Raw genomic sequence first — 19,620 nt, 5'->3', positions numbered from 1 at the left:
AGTCGGGAGGCATATCTAACAGACTAAATGATGGAATCAATATTAAGAATAATCTTCATGGGCTGGAACACTGGATAAATGTAATGTTCTGCATTTAGACACACACACACACATGTCAATGACACAGCAAAGCACAGGCAGTGGGAAATCTGGCTTGACATTAGCCCATGTGAGCAGACTCTAAGTGTGGATTGCAAGCTGTGAGCAGCCAGCATGAGTGTTGCTGAGTTCCATGACACTTCTCAAAAACTCAGCTCATAGCTGAAAATAGCTGGAGTGTCTCCCAAATTTGAAGACTCACAAATGGGTGTGTGGAATTTGGTGGTGGGGGGGGGGCGGTAGTGGTGGTGGAGAGAATTTCAGCTCAGCCATAAATGCCCGCTCATAGACATTAGAGAATCATGCGGTGCACAGCCTGTCATTTCCTACACTGCAGATGGAGAGGTATATATTTGGAAAAAGTGAAAGCATATTATCAGACAATTTTGTTCCTCTTCTAGTATATCTTTAACCAAAAAGAACAAACACCATTATTTAGAAGTGATTGCAGGACAGACTACTGAAAAGTATGCTGCATCCATTTACAAGAGAACCAGGATGATGGAGTGGTTCGAGTGTCAGATGAGGACCTGGGAGTCCGGGGTTCAAATCCCTACCTGGACGTGAAGCTCACTGGGTGATCTTGGGGGCCAATCACTGCCTCTCAGCCTAACCTAACTCAAAGGGTGTTTCTGGGGATTAAGAGAGGAAAGGGAGGGGGAAGCATGTATGCTATCTTGAGCTCCATGGAGGAAAAGATAAGTGCAATTTTTTAAAAAAGACACAGAGCAAAAACTTCAGCAATGCATAAGAGGAGGGGGATGTGCTAGGGGTGATTTTTGAAATGAACCCTGGAGTATTTTACAAGTATAGTCCTATTTTCCTTTGTGAACTGTTGCAGCATGTGCTTTCTTCCATACACCTGCCCACATGACACTACCATGGCATCATCATCATCATTATTTCCAATTCATAGAGTAATAACATTGCCCTCTTCTATATCTCCCTCAATCTGCTCAAGAAATGATAACAGTTCATTGACCAGCCTTTAAACACCCACAAACACTTGCAGAATTGCAAATATTCCAAATTCCAAATATTCACTTCCAAGACAGTTAAGAGAGACTTCCAGGTTTGATACCAGGACACATCATCTCTTAAAATAGCAATATCCTGTAAAGCAGAAGAACCTCAGGTGTGAGGCATGAATGTGACCCTTCAAGTCTCTCTATCTGGCCCTCAAGATACTTCCTAGCCACCCTCTCTCCCCAGGCCACACAACTCACTGGTGCTTCTTCACAGCCTCCTTCCCAATCTTTGAGAGATTTTGCCTGGGTAGATTCGGTCCTTGAACTCTGATCATTTTTCTTACTTGCCTGGATGGAGGATAGAGACCAGACTCCCCGCAGGTCTCTATTTTCCAGGGACAGAAGATTTACAGAAGCCATCCTGGTTTCTGATTTGGTCCCAGAATGTCCTGCTATTACTTAGGACATCCCTATTTTCATTGGAGAAATGTTGGAGGGTATGGAGTTATGCGACCCCTGAGCCAAGGAGATAAGTAGCTATACAGTGGTACCCTGGGTTAAGAACTTAATTCATTCTGGAGGTCTGTTCTTAACCCGAAACTGTTCTTAACCTGAGGTACCACTTTAGCTAATGGGGCCTCCTGCTGCCACTGCGCTGCCGGAGCACAATTTCTGTTCTCATCCTGAAGCAAAGTTCTTATCCCGAGGTACTATTTCTGGGTTAGCGGAGTCTGTAACCTGAAGCGTCTGTAACCTGAAGCATTTGTAACCCGAGGTACCACTGTACAACCTTTAGAAGACATCTGAAGGCAACCCTGCATAGGTAAGTTTTTAAAAAAAATGTTTTCTTATGTTTTTATATATGTCGGAAGCCACCCAGAGTGGCTGGGGCAACCCAGTCAGATGGGTGGGGTATAAATAATACAATTACTACTACTACTACTATGGAATAAGATGTCCCTGTTTTCACTGGAGAAAAGTTGGAGGGTATGTAGAGAGGGGCATGTGAATTTTTGTAGAAAATAGCCAACTGTGCAAAAATAAAAGTTACGTTAGTTTCTCCATCCACTTTTGCCTCTGGCCCTGTCCATGACTGGCAGGTGTCCTAGAGAAGGTTGCCTAGAAGGCAATACAGCCTGCGAAAGCTTCCCCATGCGAGCTGCAAATCTTTAGCTGCCATTATGTATTCCCTTCTTGAGGAAACCAGATGTCTTCCTTCCAGAAAACAGGATGAAATGAAGAGAAAACAACCACTGCAAACAGGCAGGATTGATTTTAAATACCAGAAGATATCAAGGGCTGGGGTCAGGAAACAAGGCACCAGCTTGAGGGTGGATCCAATATAATTACACCTCCTCAGCTGCTTGATTGCAGCTTCAACATTTCCCCCCCTCCATGTGATTGACTTTGATTTAAGAAATCTGGACAGGTAATAAAAGTTTGCAAGATAAACAGAAAATGCATCCCTCTTTTTTATTTTTGGTTGTTTCATGGGCAGTGGAGATAGCGAAGGGAGGGGAGCACCAGCTCTATTTATTTTTCCTTGATTGCTTTAAGAGGAAGAAAAAGAAGAGAAAAAGAGTCCTGGAATTTATTCTTTATTTTTTTTTATTTTTGGTCTCTTATTCATTAGTCTGTCAATAACGCTCAGCCCCAACATATCGACAGCGGATTAGCTCAGGTCGGCTTGGTGTACAAGACCAATGCCTTTCTTAACCCAGCTTGTTTCCAAATCAATACACCCATCAGCATTTGAAAATTAGCCCAAGATGAGATTCCAATAGTCAAGCTACTGTGTCATGCTAAGATGGCTTCCAGCCAAATCCTAGAGAGATGGCTGGTGGCAAATGGATTAGAATCCCCCGCAACATTAATTCTTGCCCAGTAGCCCCACTAGTGCACTAAGAGTGCAGCAATTCACAGACATCACACGTTCCCCTCACTCCCCAGCAAGGATGGGGGAGAAATGCAATTGAGTTGCCATTTAAAGGCGAACCAACCTAATTCACACTTTCTGAATCAATAGGTGAATTGAAAACCAGCCGCCCTTCAAAATTTGCACTTCAACAGATTTTGGCAATGCAGCAAACATGCATATCCTAGGGTAAGATGTGCATGCATTAGTGCAAATAACACATCAAAATGCACAATAATGGGTGAAATTGCTTTGCATAAATGTGCATATATTAGGCAAAATTGTGTACTATTAGGCGTGCATCTTAGGAGAAATTTGCACCAAAATGCTAATGGATTTTCACAAGGATTTCTATTTTTTTAAAAAAAAAAACGCCAACTGATGTGTTAATGTGGAGAACTGAACCTACAATGGGAGAATAAGAAACAAAAATGGACAGATCCCCACACCCCTCTCTCACACACTCACACTTTTTTTTTCAGCCTGCACAATCCAAGCCACCATGCCCTTCAACTAGGCAAACAACTTTATATTTTGCACAGTCAAAACTAAGAGTAGCAAAACTAAGGGGCAGAGAAGTAAAACATGAAGGCTTGTGTGAGAGAGAGAGCGAAGATATTACATGGGTTCATTATTCTTCATGGTTTTTATGCTTTCGCACCTTCAAGAACACTTGTTCCAGCATGAGAACTAGGAACTCACTTTTTGCACGAAACCCTCAGGCTTCCCTGAGCCCCTACCTTGCACGATGAGATGGACCCGCGATGTCTTGGGGTGATTGTCCGTCTGCACGGAGCAGGTGTAGGGCCCCTCATCGTACACGTCCACCTCGTTTATCCGGATGGCGTAGTCAGTCTTGGTGTTGGCGATTAGCTCCACTCGCGGATCCAAACACCACTTGTCATTGCCAGCATAGAGAATGCTGCTGCGGTTGAGCCAGGCTACCCGGGTCACTCGGTTATCCACAATGCACCTGGATTCAGAAAGAGAAAGGGGCAGAGATGGTCATCACCAGCATGTGGGCCTTTTGAGAGGCTGTTTTATATGATTTCCGACACTGTGCCTTTCCCCCCTTCCCTTCTCTCCTTTTTTTAGCTTTGCTGCGAGAAGCATTTTCTCAGAGCCGGCACCTCCGTTCTCCCAAGAGGGAGATGTCAGCACTTTACTTGGATCCAAGGGCTGCACTCTGGACATCTTCCTCCATCTAAAAATTTTAACCTTAACCCTCAGATCCATTCTGGCACTCCTCCAAAGGAAAGAATATCAATTATTTCAGAGGCACACACCTTCAAGCTCTTGTTAAGCTGCCCCTTTGGTACCCAGAAACCATTTTCAAGGAAGATCGCCCACCCTTCCCTGGCCATCTCAAAGCCTCCAGTCCATTCCCTTAATTTTCCCCATGCATGGTCACTGCCAGCATCCGCCACTAACTTCTCTGCAGTTCTTGCTTCTTCGAAAGTTCATGCAACTTTTCCCTGAACTTTCTGTTCTGTACAAATTAGGCTCCAAACATCTGAAAGAAAACCTTCATCCCCACCAACCCTCTCTGGTGCTAAGATCAGAAGGGAGGGGGGGATGCAATCTTGGTTGTTCCACCACACTCAGAAGTGCAGGGAATGGTGGGTTGGGAGAGGGCTTTCTCTGTGACACCCCCTCCAATTGTGGAACCTCCTCCCCACAAAGGTACATCCAGATGCCTCATTGTACAGCTGCTTCTGTATGTTAAAGATGCACCTTTGAGAGTTTTGTGGAAGCCACCTCTCATATTGGCTTTATACTGTTCTGTTCTGGTTAGGATAATTTTACTTGTGTGTGTAATATGTACAGTGGACCTGCAGTTTATCTATGTGATAGCAACCTTAGATGCACAGTTAATAAATAAATAATTGGAGAGTAGAGAAAACCTGCTGCAGAAAGAGCTTTTTGAGCCCTCCACCTTGCTTACAGGGCTCTGAGGAGGTCATGCCAGGGCTTTCACGCAACCTTCTCAGAGCCCAGTAAGTGAGACAGAGGGTATGTCCTGCCCTGGACAGGAAGGGATGGTCAAACGGGGTGGAGATTCAGGGGTTTTCCACATGTTATTCATTTTTGCTTTTGCATGTGGACCCCTGTTTTTGAACTGTTGTGTAAGCTGAAGACCGACTGCATTTAAAACTGTGTATTGACATGGGTGGCGCTGTGGGTTAAACCACAGAGCCTAGGACTTGCTGATCAGAAGGTCGGCGGTTCGAATCCCCGCGACGGGGTGAGCTCCTGTTGCTCGGTCCCTGCTCCTGCCAACCTAGCAGTTCGAAAGCACATCAAAGTGCAAGTAGATAAATAGGTACTGCTCGGGTGGAAAGGTAAACAGCGTTCCTGTGCACTGCTCTGGTTCACTAGAAGCCTCTTAGTCATGCTGGCCACATGACCCGGAAGCTGTACACCGGCTCCCTCGGCCAATAAAGCGAGATGAGCACCGCAACCCTAGAGTCGGCCACGACCGGACCTAATGGTCAGGGGTCCCTTTAGCTTTTATTATACTCTTGTAACCAGGGGCGGGTGAATCTGCCAATTTCGGTCCCTCTCAGTTTCTCATTTTTCCAGACTTAGTTCAGTTCTCCACATTTCTACATCAGTTTGTGATTTAAGACAAAAAAACCCACACAATTCCTCGTGAAAATTTATCAGCTTGGTAGTGTGAATTTATCCTCACCTACACATTCCTGAATGCAATGTTGCCTAACACATAATTCTTTGCAAAGGCATTTTGTTTGTTACGTTCACTTATATATGAATTCATATATCCATATGCACGCTTCAGCCTATGCATTTCTGTACACATTACTTGGCTGGAGAACTGCACTGCAAAATTCAGAGAAATGTGAATTTTAAAGAATGGCTGGATTTTGGTTCGCATACCCTGCTGGATAGTACAAATCAGATAGGTGCACCTTCAGATGTGAGCTGAATTGAATTTCTCAGACCATCCTTTGTTGTAACTCACCCTTGTATCTTATGGATCTTATGGTGAAGGATAGGTAAGAAATCTCATAAATAGTTCAAAAAATCTTCTATATATATTTGAAAAGTTTTCAAAACAGGTCTGCATTCTAATTACAAAAATCTAGGAAGTTACCTTATACCAGATTAGACCATTGGTCCATCTAGCTGTCTGCTCTGACTGGCAGCACCTATCCAGATTTCAGACAGAGTGTCATTCTCAGGTTTATCTGGAGATAAACCAGGGATTGAAACTGAGACCACCTGAATTTAAAGGAGATGCCCCACCACTGAGCAATTTCCCTTACCCATAAATCCACACTTACTAGGGAGATACCCTGCTGAGCTTTGTGGGTTGTGCAACACAATTCTAAGTATGTTGGGTAGATAAGGCTGACAGTTCCTCAACAGCAGGGATGAGGAACCTGTGGCCCATCAGGTGGTGTTGGGTTCCAGTTCCCACCAGCCCCTGCCAACATGGCTAAAGCTCAGGAGTGATATGAGTAGATTGGATAGAATAAAGACTTATTTGAAACCACCATCCTCCTTTCCTCTGGCACTGTTAGATTCAGTGCATATCGCGTCAACATAAAATATACAAAAATCTCATTTCCATACAATCCAATTAAACAACAGCAATAATAAAACATCCAGGACATCAACATTTCCAGTGACAGTTTATTTCACGTCACTCCAAAGCACCGAGATCTGAATTGGAACTTTCATGTTCCCAATCAGAGGTGGGACTGGGGGATTTTTTTTTTGTCAATTTCCAGCTGTTTCCAGTCACATTCAATGTACTGCAATCCCCAGCACATTTTTTTTCCAGATTTCCTCGCTTGCATATCAACCACTTTGCAACCTCATTTCATGAGCGCTTTATCTGACGCATTTTGGATTTCTCACTTGTCCTTGATCCCAAATCTTGAATGGCACTATTAAACGGAGGCAGCGCATGCCGCCAAGGCATCTCATTTTGACAGCACCACCAACCCCCCTCCAGCAAGAAAGCTGGCCGAGAAGAGGCTCCCTTTAAAGCATGCTTTATGTTTAACAGCCCTCATAACTCAGAGGAAGAGCGATGTTAAAAGGCCAATGATGGGGGATAATGTCCAAACGTAAAACCTGCTCACGCTAAAGACAGAGTGTTTGTATTCCGTCCACATCTTACTCCATTACGTCGTCGTCGACATCTTCTTTTTTTAACAGTGGTTGTGATACAAGCTGATTCCTGGGTTCCCAACTGATGGATCACCAAATATTACACAGATGTCACCCAACACAAGTAGAGCTAATGGACCGCACATCAGATTGCTGCAGTCAATGAACCAAGGCAAGTCCCCCACCATTTAGGAAAGAGGCACATCAACATTTCCAGGATACTACAAGGCCTTGCTTAATAGCGGTGCTTAATTGAGACTCAGCCTTGCACAGTTCCCATTCTTTTCAATAGGAATGGCACAGCACACTGTCCTGGCAGATCACAAACCATGAACACCAAGCACAAGTACATATAAACAATACACAGATGCAGGGCTACCATGGATAGGAAGAGTGTGCATATATATAGACACACACACACACTGCCCATTCGACTGGGTTGCCCCAGCCACTCCGGATGGCTTGCAACAAATTAAACACAGTATATAAACACAAACATCACAAACTTCCCTATACAGGACTGCTGGGGACTTGGCTAAGCAGACTCAGTGATTTAAACACAGATCTGGGAAAATGAGTTCATGTGTGGGGAGCCTCTGGGAATACAAGGAGAATATAGCAAGGAGGTGCCCTCTCAAAGTAGCAGTGATAGAATTTTTAAGGAGATATATATATATATATTCTTAAAATGGTTCTGGAAATGAATTGACAGCTAGCACAACAGTTTAAGAACAGGGTTTCTAGAGATGGAGAGATATGCTGTCGTTACGATATATTTCTGACTGTGGAAGGACAGAGGTGGGAAGTTTCTCATGCCAGCGAGAAGGATTTAAGAAAAAAATCTCTTTCGAGTTCCCCTTCTCTCTCCCCTTCTCCTCATGCCTGACCTTTGTGAAATGCCGAGGTCTGGGGACCTGTGGACAATAATGGAGGCAGACAGTGTGTAATCCAACCATTCCCTCCATCAAATGGGCATTTAAGTGCTTTTGAAAGGCAGCGGGGCACAGGCAACGCATGACGATGCAGTGAAATAAGTGTTTTCACCCTTCACAGCGCCTGGTCACACAATCTCCCTTATCACATGGAGAAGCTCCTCAAGGCCCCAAGATGCACAGAGCCAGGATGCCCACCCCACACCGGTCGCAATCTCTTCTTAAAGCTCCAGAGTCAAGCACCAACACAAGGGTTAGTTTTTACTGTCCCCGGAAGGACAGTAGCCCAAGGTTTCAGTCACAGGGATCTCAGTGCTTCACTTTGAGCAAAAGACATGATGCCCAGTTTAGTTTGAATGGGTAATGAGTTGCTTGATATGTTTTCATTGTCATCTTCCTTTTCCATTTTTTGGGAAACCACATAGAAATCCTGGACAAACCAAAAACAGTATGTAAACGCTTAAATTTATTTTATTTACTTATTTCGTAAATTGTACACACTGCTTGGTTGTAAAACAACAACAACAAAAACCACACCTCAAAGAGGTTTACAAAAAGATAAAACAATCAAATTACCAATAAAACACCAACAATTTAAAGTTTCAAAACATTAAAATAACAATAGACTAAAAGCAGATTAAAACCCACATCAACTTTCTCAACATCTGAGTAGGCTTGCCAAAACCAGGATGTTTTTAGAAGGTAATGAAAAGAGTATAGTGAAAGCACATGCCTGATATCAACAGGCAGGGAGTTCCAAAGTGTAGGTGCTGCCAGACTAAAAGATGGAGCTCTTGCAAATGTGGAAGGGATATTAGGAGGCACCTGTAACAGTGCCAATTCTGCCAATCGAAGAAGGTGAATGTATAAATACATAGGTGACAAAGAACATCATTTGATTAGACATACCTTCCCCTTAAGTCCTGTTATATGGAGACTCTTTCCAACAATGAAGAAAATACACTTTTCATATGCTCAGAGGAACAGTCATAGATTTGCACTGTTTCAGTCTTTAGTTTCTTGTCACTGAAAATATGCTACCAAAGAGAGGTACTGAACAGCCTTTGATGGGTGTGATGGGAGCCCTTTTTCACACAAAGTTGCCCTAGGTATGCTTTAGACTATGATGTTCTGTACCTTGGCTACAGCCAGACTGCAGAACTAGGGTCCTTGCTGGTTAACTGATCCACCTGCATTACAAGACACAATCTTTTACATATGCAAACACTTCCAATCATCAACCTCCGGTCGTGGCAACTGGCCAAAAGGATAACATTCAGCAAAACACTGGTTGGTTTGCAATCACTGCTGTTTAAAAAGGGACAGGCAGGAAATGCATCAAGAACCCTGACACGTCGCAAACCCTCCTTGAGAACAATCACGCCTAATTTCAAGGGGAGGTGTCTTTCTTTGCATTTTGTGTGTTCCAAGTGAGACCACAACACCAAATGCACCAGCTACAGAAGGTTGCAGGGTCTGCTTCCTTCTCTTTCTCCCTCTCCCCCCGTTTCCTCACCTCCCCCTTTTATTTTTGGCTCACTCCTGCCGGCTCAAATCCTGCTGTCAGCTTCCATGCAGCATACAAATCCCATTTCTTCCAGCAGGACTTAGCTGTGCATTAAACTGAGTGCAGGATTCCAGCTCCCCTTAACCACCTTATGCACGCAAATCTTTCCACGAGCTCCGTTGGCGCATCCGCCTGCGTTCCTCCGCTTCAAGGCTGCCTCCGCCTGATCCTTGCCTTTCCTGACAGGATGAGCTCAAAACAGCTCAGTGAGTACTGTGCCTCTCGCCTCGCTCCCCAATCCCCTAGACCTCACTGCCTTTGGCAGCTGTGGCGATGCAAACAACAGCAAGCTTAGAATCGGCCCTTGTTATGCTGAACTCTAGGAATCTCAAAGTCTTTTTACACACGCACACACACAGGGGGGAGGCACACACTCACATGCACAGACAAAGATAGAGGTACAATCATAAAAAAACCAAAACATCCTTCTGCAGAGCCATGGCAACGAGGAGAAAGCGAGAGAAAGGCCAACAAGTAGTGTTTTGCGTCGGGAAATAAAAGGAGAAAAGTCACTCGGAAGAGAGTCAAGTCAGTCCAGGAAGAGGAACAAAGTGTCACAGAAGACGACTCCAACAGGTCTTGCTCATTCTTTAGAAATTTCTATAGAAAGCTCCCTAACTGAACAACGGTTTTTAAGAACGAAACAATATGGTGTTACTTGCTGCCCTAAACTCCAAAAAGCAAGAGACTCCAGGGATTCCAAGTACTTGCACGGGTTCAGGCTCCTGGTGTCTTAAGGATATGCGGCTTTATTTTCACATGTATACAACCTGAGCATGGGATGGAGGAGGGCCTCACAGCATTAGGTCCCCAACAGATCTTGCTTCTTCATTAGTTGCAGCCTTGGATCCAGCACAGAGCAAGCAGGTCTTTGCGTATCCAGCTTCCATTCTGCTCCTTAGCTCAGCTCTCACACACTGCATTGGCTATTGTCCTTTTATCTACCAGCCAGGTAGCCTGGAGGGCACTGTCACTTAACTGTAGCTCTCTCAACCTGACTCCTTCGTTTGGGATGCTGCTGAGGACACTTAACTGGCCAGGTATGGTCACTATCTGACCAGTTCAACAACTGAACCCTCCATTAGATCTGAACATTCACTGGGTACATAATCCCAAGAACTGGAAGGGACTCGGGGCATCATCCAGACTAACCCCCTCCCCCGAAAAAACCTTCAACAATACTGAAAGGCTTTGGAGGTAGCCACTCAGTTTGATCATCCAGTTTAGATATGGGTAATTTGTTCTCCCGTTCCAATGTGCCATTCTCCTTCTACATTCCAGTGGATCAGATGGAGTTAGTGGATGCATTCTTTTCTGTTGCTCAGTGAAGGGAGGTCTGGGAATTTGGTCTAACTGGTTGTGATACCCATGTATGGCCTTAGCTGACAGGATATCAAGTGCGGGGCTCCTGTCAATCTGGGTCCTGCTAGACCTACAGATCCATCACACTTAGCAACTTCCACACAGGCAGCAGTGGACCAGTTGGTACAGAATCCTACGTGGAACTTACTTATGAGTAAACATAATAAGATTGCACTGCTTTAACAAACAGCATTCACATACATTGTCTCGCCCATTTTTACAACAGCCTTGCAGGGGCAGGTCAGTATTATTAACCCCATGTTGCAGAAGGAGGGAACCAGCCTGAAGAAGTGATGGACATATAATCCCGGTAAGATCATTTTGTTTATTTTCTTACAGTGTTTTTATTCTGCCATTCAACATGCTTATATTGCACGGTGGCAGACACATTCAAAATAAAATGAAATGTACCAAAATTACCAAGAAACATAAATGTCATAAAAGCCTGACATTTCTTAAAAGCAAAAGAGTAAGCAGCAGTAGCAGAACAATAAACTACTAAAAGCAATTTGCGAACAAAACAAAACAACCCACTTTTGAAATGAAACGGGTCAAATGAAATGGTTGTAGGCTGGCACATGAATTCACAGAATGAGGCATCAGGCAGTCAAGCCTAGAGCTGGCATACCACTACTGAGAAGGCCTGATCCAAGGTCACTGCCCACAGAGCCCTGGTCAGATTGAGGTGAGTGAACCTGTCTGATTCAGTTTCCCTTTCTCACTTTTCCAAACTTAAATTCCGCTATCTTCATTTCCACACCGGTTTGTCTTAAATCCTTATGAACATTCGTCAGCAGGTTGACATTCTCCAATATGCTCATCTTTTTGCAAAACAATTTCCTTCATTATAATGCATTTGTGTATGTTATTTTCAGCAATATATGCATTTCATACAGATTTCAGCCTAGTATATGCATTTTTGGGACACATTACATGGTGGGAGAACTGTGTTGCAAAATTCGGAGAACAGCAAACTTCAAAGGATGACTGGGTTTCAGTTCACATCTTGTTTCAGAAAGTGCCAGTGTGGTAGGAGCATATAGCACAGAAGCAATCCCTGAAATACCCTGTTCCAGGGAGTGAATAATCTCAGGCCCAGATAATGACTTTTGCCTCTCAAGCTTCTCTGGTACGTGGGATTCTCTACAACACACACATACCATTTACCCAGGGTGCAACCACTACTGGTGCCACTCAGTTCCCTTGTGAGGATTTTTTCAGGGATTTCTGCCTGGCTGGAATGTGTCCTTGAACTCTGATATTGTCTCTTGCTTCTCTGGATAGAGGGGTATATAAGTGCCATCGGTTGTGTGCCTCTGAACTGAGTGTGGTTTTAAATCTGGAAAGGCGACATACAAATAAAATGATTGATAATGATTGATTGAATGCCTGTTGCTGGGAATCCCAAGTGGGTAGCATTCACTCAGATCCTGCCTGTGAGACCATCAACAACCTACCAACCATCTTGCCCCTTGCAATAGACAAGTGAGGTCTTGTTGGTGGTACCATCACTAGAAGGCTGCCCAGTTGGCACTGACCCATGACAGGGCCTTTTCTGTGTTGGTTCCCGAGTTGTGGAATGCCATTCCTAGTGAGGTGTGCCTGTCTCCATCATTATTAACCGCAAGGCAGAATATGAAAACAAGCTTATTTACCCAGACGTTTCGTGGCTCAACTACACTGTTCCATGCAACCCAGGGATCATCAGGTAGAAGAATGTTTTTAAACATAATTGCCTTTTGAATGTTTTTAACTGAAACCGCTTTTAGATGTTTTTGATTGTAATGGTTTTAGAATGTTTTAAATGTTTTAGAGTGCTTTTGCTTCTAGATTGTGTATCTGTTTGCCACTCTGGGCTCCTTAACAATAAATAATAAATAAGTGGTTGTCCACTGTGTGAACAGGATACTGGACCAGATGGGTCACTAGCCCAGTCCAGCAGGTTCCTCTTCTGTTTACTATTATTTATACTGCCTACAAAACCAGCTGGTTAGCGCGTGGTGCTGGTAATGCCAAGACTGCAGGTTCAATCCCCAGATGGGACAGCTGCATTGCAGGGGATTAGACTAGATGATCCTCTGAGTCCTTTCTACTGCAATTCTATGATTCTAAGACACACTGGCTCAAGCCATACACTGCTATTCCCTTCCTCACCTGAAGATGACCCTGAGCCCTGAGCACACCCCATCTCCCTTAAGAGACCAAGTCAAACTCCAGGTGCAGAATATGATCACAAGGCTCCCAGCCAAGCCTTAGCGCCTCTGACACACAGTTCCTCAGCTCCTTTCCCCTTCCTGCATACTCCCCAATTTCCCCACAAATGAATGAAGTGAGGGGGAGGGGAAAGGGTGGGGCACCAAATGATCAAAGTGCAAGAGATGCTTCCTCCTGGGGTGCTGTTGCCTCTTATGCAAATCACCTGCAGAAGTTGGGCTATGGAACATGTTTCAAACCCAGCAGGACACAGAGGGAATGAATAATATTAATCAGGCCCGGGGAAAGAGCAAAGCAAAATTAGCCCTCTGATTGCTGTTCTCATTGCAATTCAGGAGAGGAGGTCAAAATCTTTTTTGGAGGGTGGGTGGGGAGATGGCAAGCTTTCTTCAAATTGCACCAGAAAAATTGCCCCACCCCTTCTGCATCAAGTCCACAAGACCTTGCCCACCTGTCTAGCCAGGAGTTTCCAGAGGTGAAATCCCAGCCCAGTTCCCATCATGCAATGAAAGAGAAGTTCATACCAGGCACCATCACTTCTGGGTAGCGAGCTGGGTGCTGTTTGTGCATCAATGGCTTCACTGGAATCTACAGACAGTACTGAGCTAGATGGACTAATGGTCTGACATGGGATAAGACAGCTTCCGATGTTCCACTGTGCTGAATTGTTCCATCCATTCCCTCAACACAGCCAAGGTCTCGCTGACAGGTTCTGCCTTTGGTTAAGTTGCTGTAATAGCCTGCCTGCCATCTCACAGGAACTAAAGCCTTGAGAAACGAAACTGGCCCATGGGCACAGGTGAGGGAGGGAATAGAGTCACCTGGCAGGGTGGAAGTGATCTTGCCTTTGCCCTTCACACGTCTCCTTGGTGAAAAGCTCATGGGATCTTCAACACAGCTCCCTCCTCTCCCTCTCCTGTCGTTAGACACCTCAGCACTCCCCTTTGTCCTTGCTGCGAACTTGGAAATTTAGATGAAGCTGTAAAATCCACTGACAGCTCTGCATTGGCAGAGGCACACGGTCCTCCAGCTGATACCTGGGTGATATACAGTGATGACCCTCAGGAGCAGGTAACCGCTTCAACGCCACATGTACAAAATGAAATGCAAAAGTGGAGAGAAATGGCACAGGGGGAATAGGGGAGGAAATGATTCAAAAAGAAAAGAAAAAGATGAGAGTGACTTATGAGTTTCCATTGCCACCCAAAGCAAACTTACAGGCAATTTCAAAGTTTTCTGTTTGGAATAAGAGTAATAATAATAAAAATTCTGTGGGTTGCTGTGGGACACTAGCATTATCCAGAAAAGTTTTTTTGGGGAAGAGGGTTCATACACCCCGAATCCTCCAAAGCAGGGAGTTGCTGCTCAATCATGAAAATATTCAAGGAAAGCTAAGTCAGTTTCCAAAGACCTAATGAAGTTCATTTAGCTAGTGTGTCTGCAGGTTCAAGAATACCCCAAGATCCCAAACCTACAGATGCGGTTTCCTTAGCTCAGTGGCAAACCATACCCTGGGTGCAAAAGGTCACGGGTTCAATCCCTGGTACCTCCAGCTCAGGGATAGAGATTTGTCAATTTCATTTTTTCCCTCAGTTTCCCAGTCACAAGTTCTGTTCACACAATAAATTTGCACATCAGTTTGCAAACCGTTTTTATAGAACGTCACTAAACATCAGCATATTAGAATATACACATTTTGCAAGCAATTTCCCCAATATAATGTATTTTTATTTTATTTTTTTTGCAAGAAGATCAAACATATCCATTCTGAAGGAAATCAGCCCTGAGTGCTCACTGGAAGGACAGATCGTGAAGTTGAGGCTCCAATACTTTGGCCACCTCATGAGAAGAGAAGACTCCCTGGAAAAGACCCTGATGTTGGGAAAGATGGAGGGCACAAGGAGAAGGGGACGACAGAGGACGAGATGGTTGGACAGTGTTCTCGAAGCTCCAAACATGAGTCTGACCAAACTGCAGGAGGCAGTGGAAGACAGGAGTGCCTGGCATGCTCTTGTCCATGGGGTCACGAAGAGTCAGACACGACTAAACAACTAAACAACAACAAATGTATTTTTGCTTGTCATTTTCAGCTATGGATGCATTTTTATGCACACTTCCCCTTAATATACCCATTTTTTGGTACATTTCATGTAGAATGTATCACAACATTGCAAGAATCCAAAATTACAAAAAAAGCTAAAGCCCAGGTTCTGCATTGTTTTGAGAAGTTCGAATTTAATAGGTTTGCAAATCCAAACCAAAATTTATCCCATATGCTATTTTAGTGGAAAGAATCTCAGGCAGCACGTTATATGGAAAACCCACTTGCCACAGGAACAAACTTCATGTCTTCTTAATCATGTTAATGCACATAATACACAGAAGTATTCAAAATCTAAAGAGCAACCCCTGTAGCCGAAATCAAGATTGGGACAGTGATGCACAAGAAGGATGGGGTTAACACTTTCCCCCTTGCCACGGTCCAAATGAAAATCCTGCTCCCAAAACCATTATCAGCCCCAGGAGAAATGTTTCCACTGGTGACAATGGAAGCTTCCCAGTCAGATCTGATAGCAGCTTCGGGTGTGGGTTTGCGGTGGTCAGTGGGACAATGCCACAAGCTGGGCATTACAGTTGCCATCCTGATCAGCCCTGGAGCTCCTCATTTATACCAGCCAGTCAGAACAAGCAATACCAGATGGACAAAGTGTCTGATCTCCTTTAAGGCAGCTTCCTTGGCTCCTAGGATTCCTCCACAGCCCCTTACTGAAGCTCAGACATCCAGCTTGTAAGCACCAAATCTCAGGTTGCATTTTATTTTAAATGCAAATGTCTCATGCTTAAGGCTGTAAGGATCATGTTGCTGTAAGAATCAAAAGGCAGGAATCCTGGGTTTTAACAGCAACAACCATTCCTTTTTCTTCCTGGGAAGTGAATGGAAGAAAGGGCAAACTTGGGGTTCAGCATGCAGTGGTACAGGGGAAAGCCCCCTTCCTGTCCTTTGCTGAGCAACTGCACTGCCTGCCTGCCCTGGATTTGCTCGATGCAAAGCCTGTAAAGCAGAGAGATGGGCAAAGGCTTTTGGTCCGCAGGCAGAGGCAGCCTGGGACACCCACTCCTTGTGCTTGCCTTCCCATATAGTGCATGCACGACTGTGTGCGCTTGTGCGACATGCGGCATTAGGAATCTAATTCCGAACTGCTTCTTGACAGGCCCTGAAATTGGAGAGCTTCTGAGCAGTGGGAGATTAAGTCCTTTCAAAAGAAGCACTGGCTAAGGAGCTCAACATATTCTCAACCTTGATGGATGAGTCATGGGAATTGGTGGTGGGAAATCAGTCAGAAGAGGGAGGGGGTGAGGAAGGTGGCACAGCTGGCTCGTGAGGCAGGGATCAGCCCATCTGGGCCAAGGAAGGTCCTCTCTCCACAGGCTTTTCCAGCTTCCCCCTCCTCCAAGGCATGTGGGCTCATGTCACTCCTATCCCAAATCCTAGGGCCCCTCTGGAGTTTTCCCCTAGGTTTATTCTGCAACGTGCCATTGGCCATATTCACACCATACATTTAAAGCACAACGATGCCACTTTAAACATGACTTCTTCCCGCAAAGGATGCTGGGGCTGCAGATTGTTAAGGGTGCTGAGAGTCATTAGGAGACCCCCCATTCCCCTCCCAGAGCTGAAATTCCCAGAATTCTCTGTGAAGAGGGATTGATTGTTAAACTGCTCTGGAACATTGCTTCTGGAAAGCGTGTGCAGACAGTGAAGGAGGAGTGAAGTAAAAGGTTCCTCTCAAATTTAAAGTAATAACTCAACACTCCTCCCCATCCTGTGTCAACATCAGTATCTTCCACAGCTGCTATTTCTTTCTTCTTATTGGATTAGTCAGTTTAACCCATCCAATCAGGATAGCACCACAATTTTATTTGATGGGTAAAGGAGGGCACTGGAGGAGGAGGGCAAGGTAAATGAAGTGGTGTATTGATTGGTTTTCTTGTTAAGATGCAAGTATATGGGAAGGCCACTGAAATGAGGAGGTAGTTTCTGGCACTGACAAAAATGGAGTTTCATTTCATTTCCCTCCCAAAAAGTTTTTTTTTTGGGGGGGGGGGATCTCTCTAAAATGAAGTATTTTGGCACTAACAAAAATGTTAGCTCCCTCACACACAAGTACACACCATATGAGTCATTTTGGCTCGACTCTAATTCTTAGAGCATGATTTATTGGGGTTTCCACAGAAATCTTCCTGCTCCCCTGGATTTAACATGTGAAATCATTTTGCAGAACTCAAAAGGCTAATTTAACATATTATTGCATTGCACATACTGTAGTACCTGATACACACTGGCTCTCATCATCATCACCTCTGATATGTCAAGGTTGTTGGCAATAAATGCTCATGTTTCATTCCTCTTAGCAGAAGGTGATGGTCCGTCTCCCTTCATGCTTTGTTTTCAGCAACCAATGTTTCAATGAGTGCCAAATTCTTTTTCAACCATGAACTGGGTACCCAAATACTTTCCATGTTTGCTTTGTGCCATTAACACTTAATGGTTTGCAAATGAAATCAACCCACCTTATCTCAGAACATCCAGGGGTGGAGACTGTTTTTACTAGATACAAAGCTTGGTAACTGCCATGATCAAGAGTGATGACTGGAGAGGAGTGATGAATTCAATTTATTACATAGTGGGAAATCACCAGCCCAATGGTGGGATTTCCCCTCCCACTCCCCAATAAATAAATCCTGAATAGGTTTATTCAGAGCCAGAAAAGTAAGAATTACTGTATGTAAGGCTGGAAGAGCACTTTCAGAGCAAGATAGAAAGAAGTTGGTATGTGTCAGCTGCATTCAGAAAACAAGAGTGCTAGCATAGTTGTAAATCACCCGATCTACCTCACAGGGTTGTTATGAAGATCAAGGAGGAATCAGCATGCATTCTGAGCAGGGATTCAAAGTTCTGCGGTTCAGGTTCAGTGCTCTAGCCGCTATACTCCATCGGCTGTCACTTTATGCTGTTGGAGTTGGATCCTGGCCCTAGAGATACTGTAGATGCCATGGAGAATAAACTCTACATATGCTTTAAATCACAGAACTGTAGAGTTGGAAGGGACCCTGAGCGTCACCTAGTCCAACCCCCTGCAATGCAGGAATCTCAACTACATCTTACATGACAGATAGCCATCCAACTTCTGATTAAAAAGCTCAAGGAAGGAGACTCCACCTTCTCTCATGACAATCTGTTCCTCTATCTACCAGCTCATACTGTCGGAAAGTTATTCCTGATCTTCAGTTAGAATCTCATTTCTTGTAATGTGAATCCATTGGTTTATGCCTTACCCTCCAGAGCAGGAGAAAACAAGCATGCTCCCTCTTCCATGTGACAGCCCTTTAAATATTTGAAGAGGGCTCTCACATCTCCTCTCCTCTTTTCAAGGCTAAACATACACAACTCTCTCAACCATTCCTCATAAAGCTTGGTTTCCAAACCCTTTATCATCTTGGTCACCCTTCTTTGCTCATGTTTCAGCTTGCCAATATAGTTCTTAAACTGTGGCATCCTGAACTGGACACAGTATTCCAGGTGTGGTCTGACCAAGGCAGAACAGAGCAATACTATTAATTCCCTTGATTATATATTTCTGTTGATACAGCCTAGAATAGCATTAGCTTTCTCTCTCGTTCTTTTTCTTTTTCTGTTGCTGCTGCATCACATTTTTTACCCATGTTAAGCTTGTGGTCTACTAAGACCCAAGATCCTTTTCACATGTACTACAACCAAGCCAGGTGCCCCCCCCCAAAAAAACCCAATCTGGTTTGTCCCTATTGAAATTCATTTTCTTAGTTTTGGCCCAGTAGTCCAATCTGTTAAGGCCATATTGAATCCCAATTCTGTCTTTGCTGCCATTAGTTACTCATCCCAGTTTGGTGTCACCTGCAAACTGGATCAGCATCCCTTCAATTCCTTCATCCAAGTCATTTGTAAAGATGTTGAAGAGCCATGGGCCCAGGATAGAACCTTGCGGCACCCCACTTTTCCCCAGGATGATGAGGAACCATTAGCGAGGGACACTCTCCTTTATTATCATTTCACTGTAAGCATAGATCTCTGGAGCTCAGATCAAATTTCTGGGGCTCAAATGAAGAAAAATACAGAGGCAAGGGAAGGGGGATTGGGGGCTGTACCCAATTCTGACCACACTCAACGTAGACCCACTGGACTTACTTGTGCCTATTGATTTCAATGGGTCTAAGCTGAGTAGCTCTGGATGTAATCTATACTGTTAGGCAACCAAGGAGAAAATCCTCATTTTAAGAGCTGGATATAGCAGAGAATGACTAACAAAATCTTAGTTTGCTATTGGGTATAAAAGAAATTAAAAGAAATAAATCTGGGCCACCTGAGTCCTGCACACATTTAGCCAT

The 19,620-nt window shown here is 44.3% G+C and overlaps 1 protein-coding gene across 10 annotated transcripts in view; it reads right to left on the bottom strand.

Annotated features, from left to right (window-relative positions):
- The window catches only part of NTM (neurotrimin), an 808,067-nt gene that overhangs the window by 137,705 nt on the left and 650,742 nt on the right, over positions 1–19,620 (bottom strand). For all 10 annotated transcript variants that reach the window (XR_014542117.1, XM_083588965.1, XM_083588967.1 and 7 more), the window contains exon 3: positions 3,723–3,955. Coding sequence is in view for 9 of the 10 variants with exons in the window: in XM_083588965.1 (XP_083445091.1) it covers positions 3,723–3,955 (233 nt within the window). In the remaining variant the exon portion in view is untranslated. The remainder of the gene's footprint in view (positions 1–3,722; positions 3,956–19,620) is intronic.

The sequence above is a fragment of the Podarcis filfolensis genome (genome assembly GCF_964270895.1).
Source record: "Podarcis filfolensis genome assembly, chromosome: 15".
NCBI lineage: Eukaryota > Metazoa > Chordata > Lepidosauria > Squamata > Lacertidae > Podarcis > Podarcis filfolensis.
This window is presented reverse-complemented; position numbering and strand designations above follow the sequence as displayed.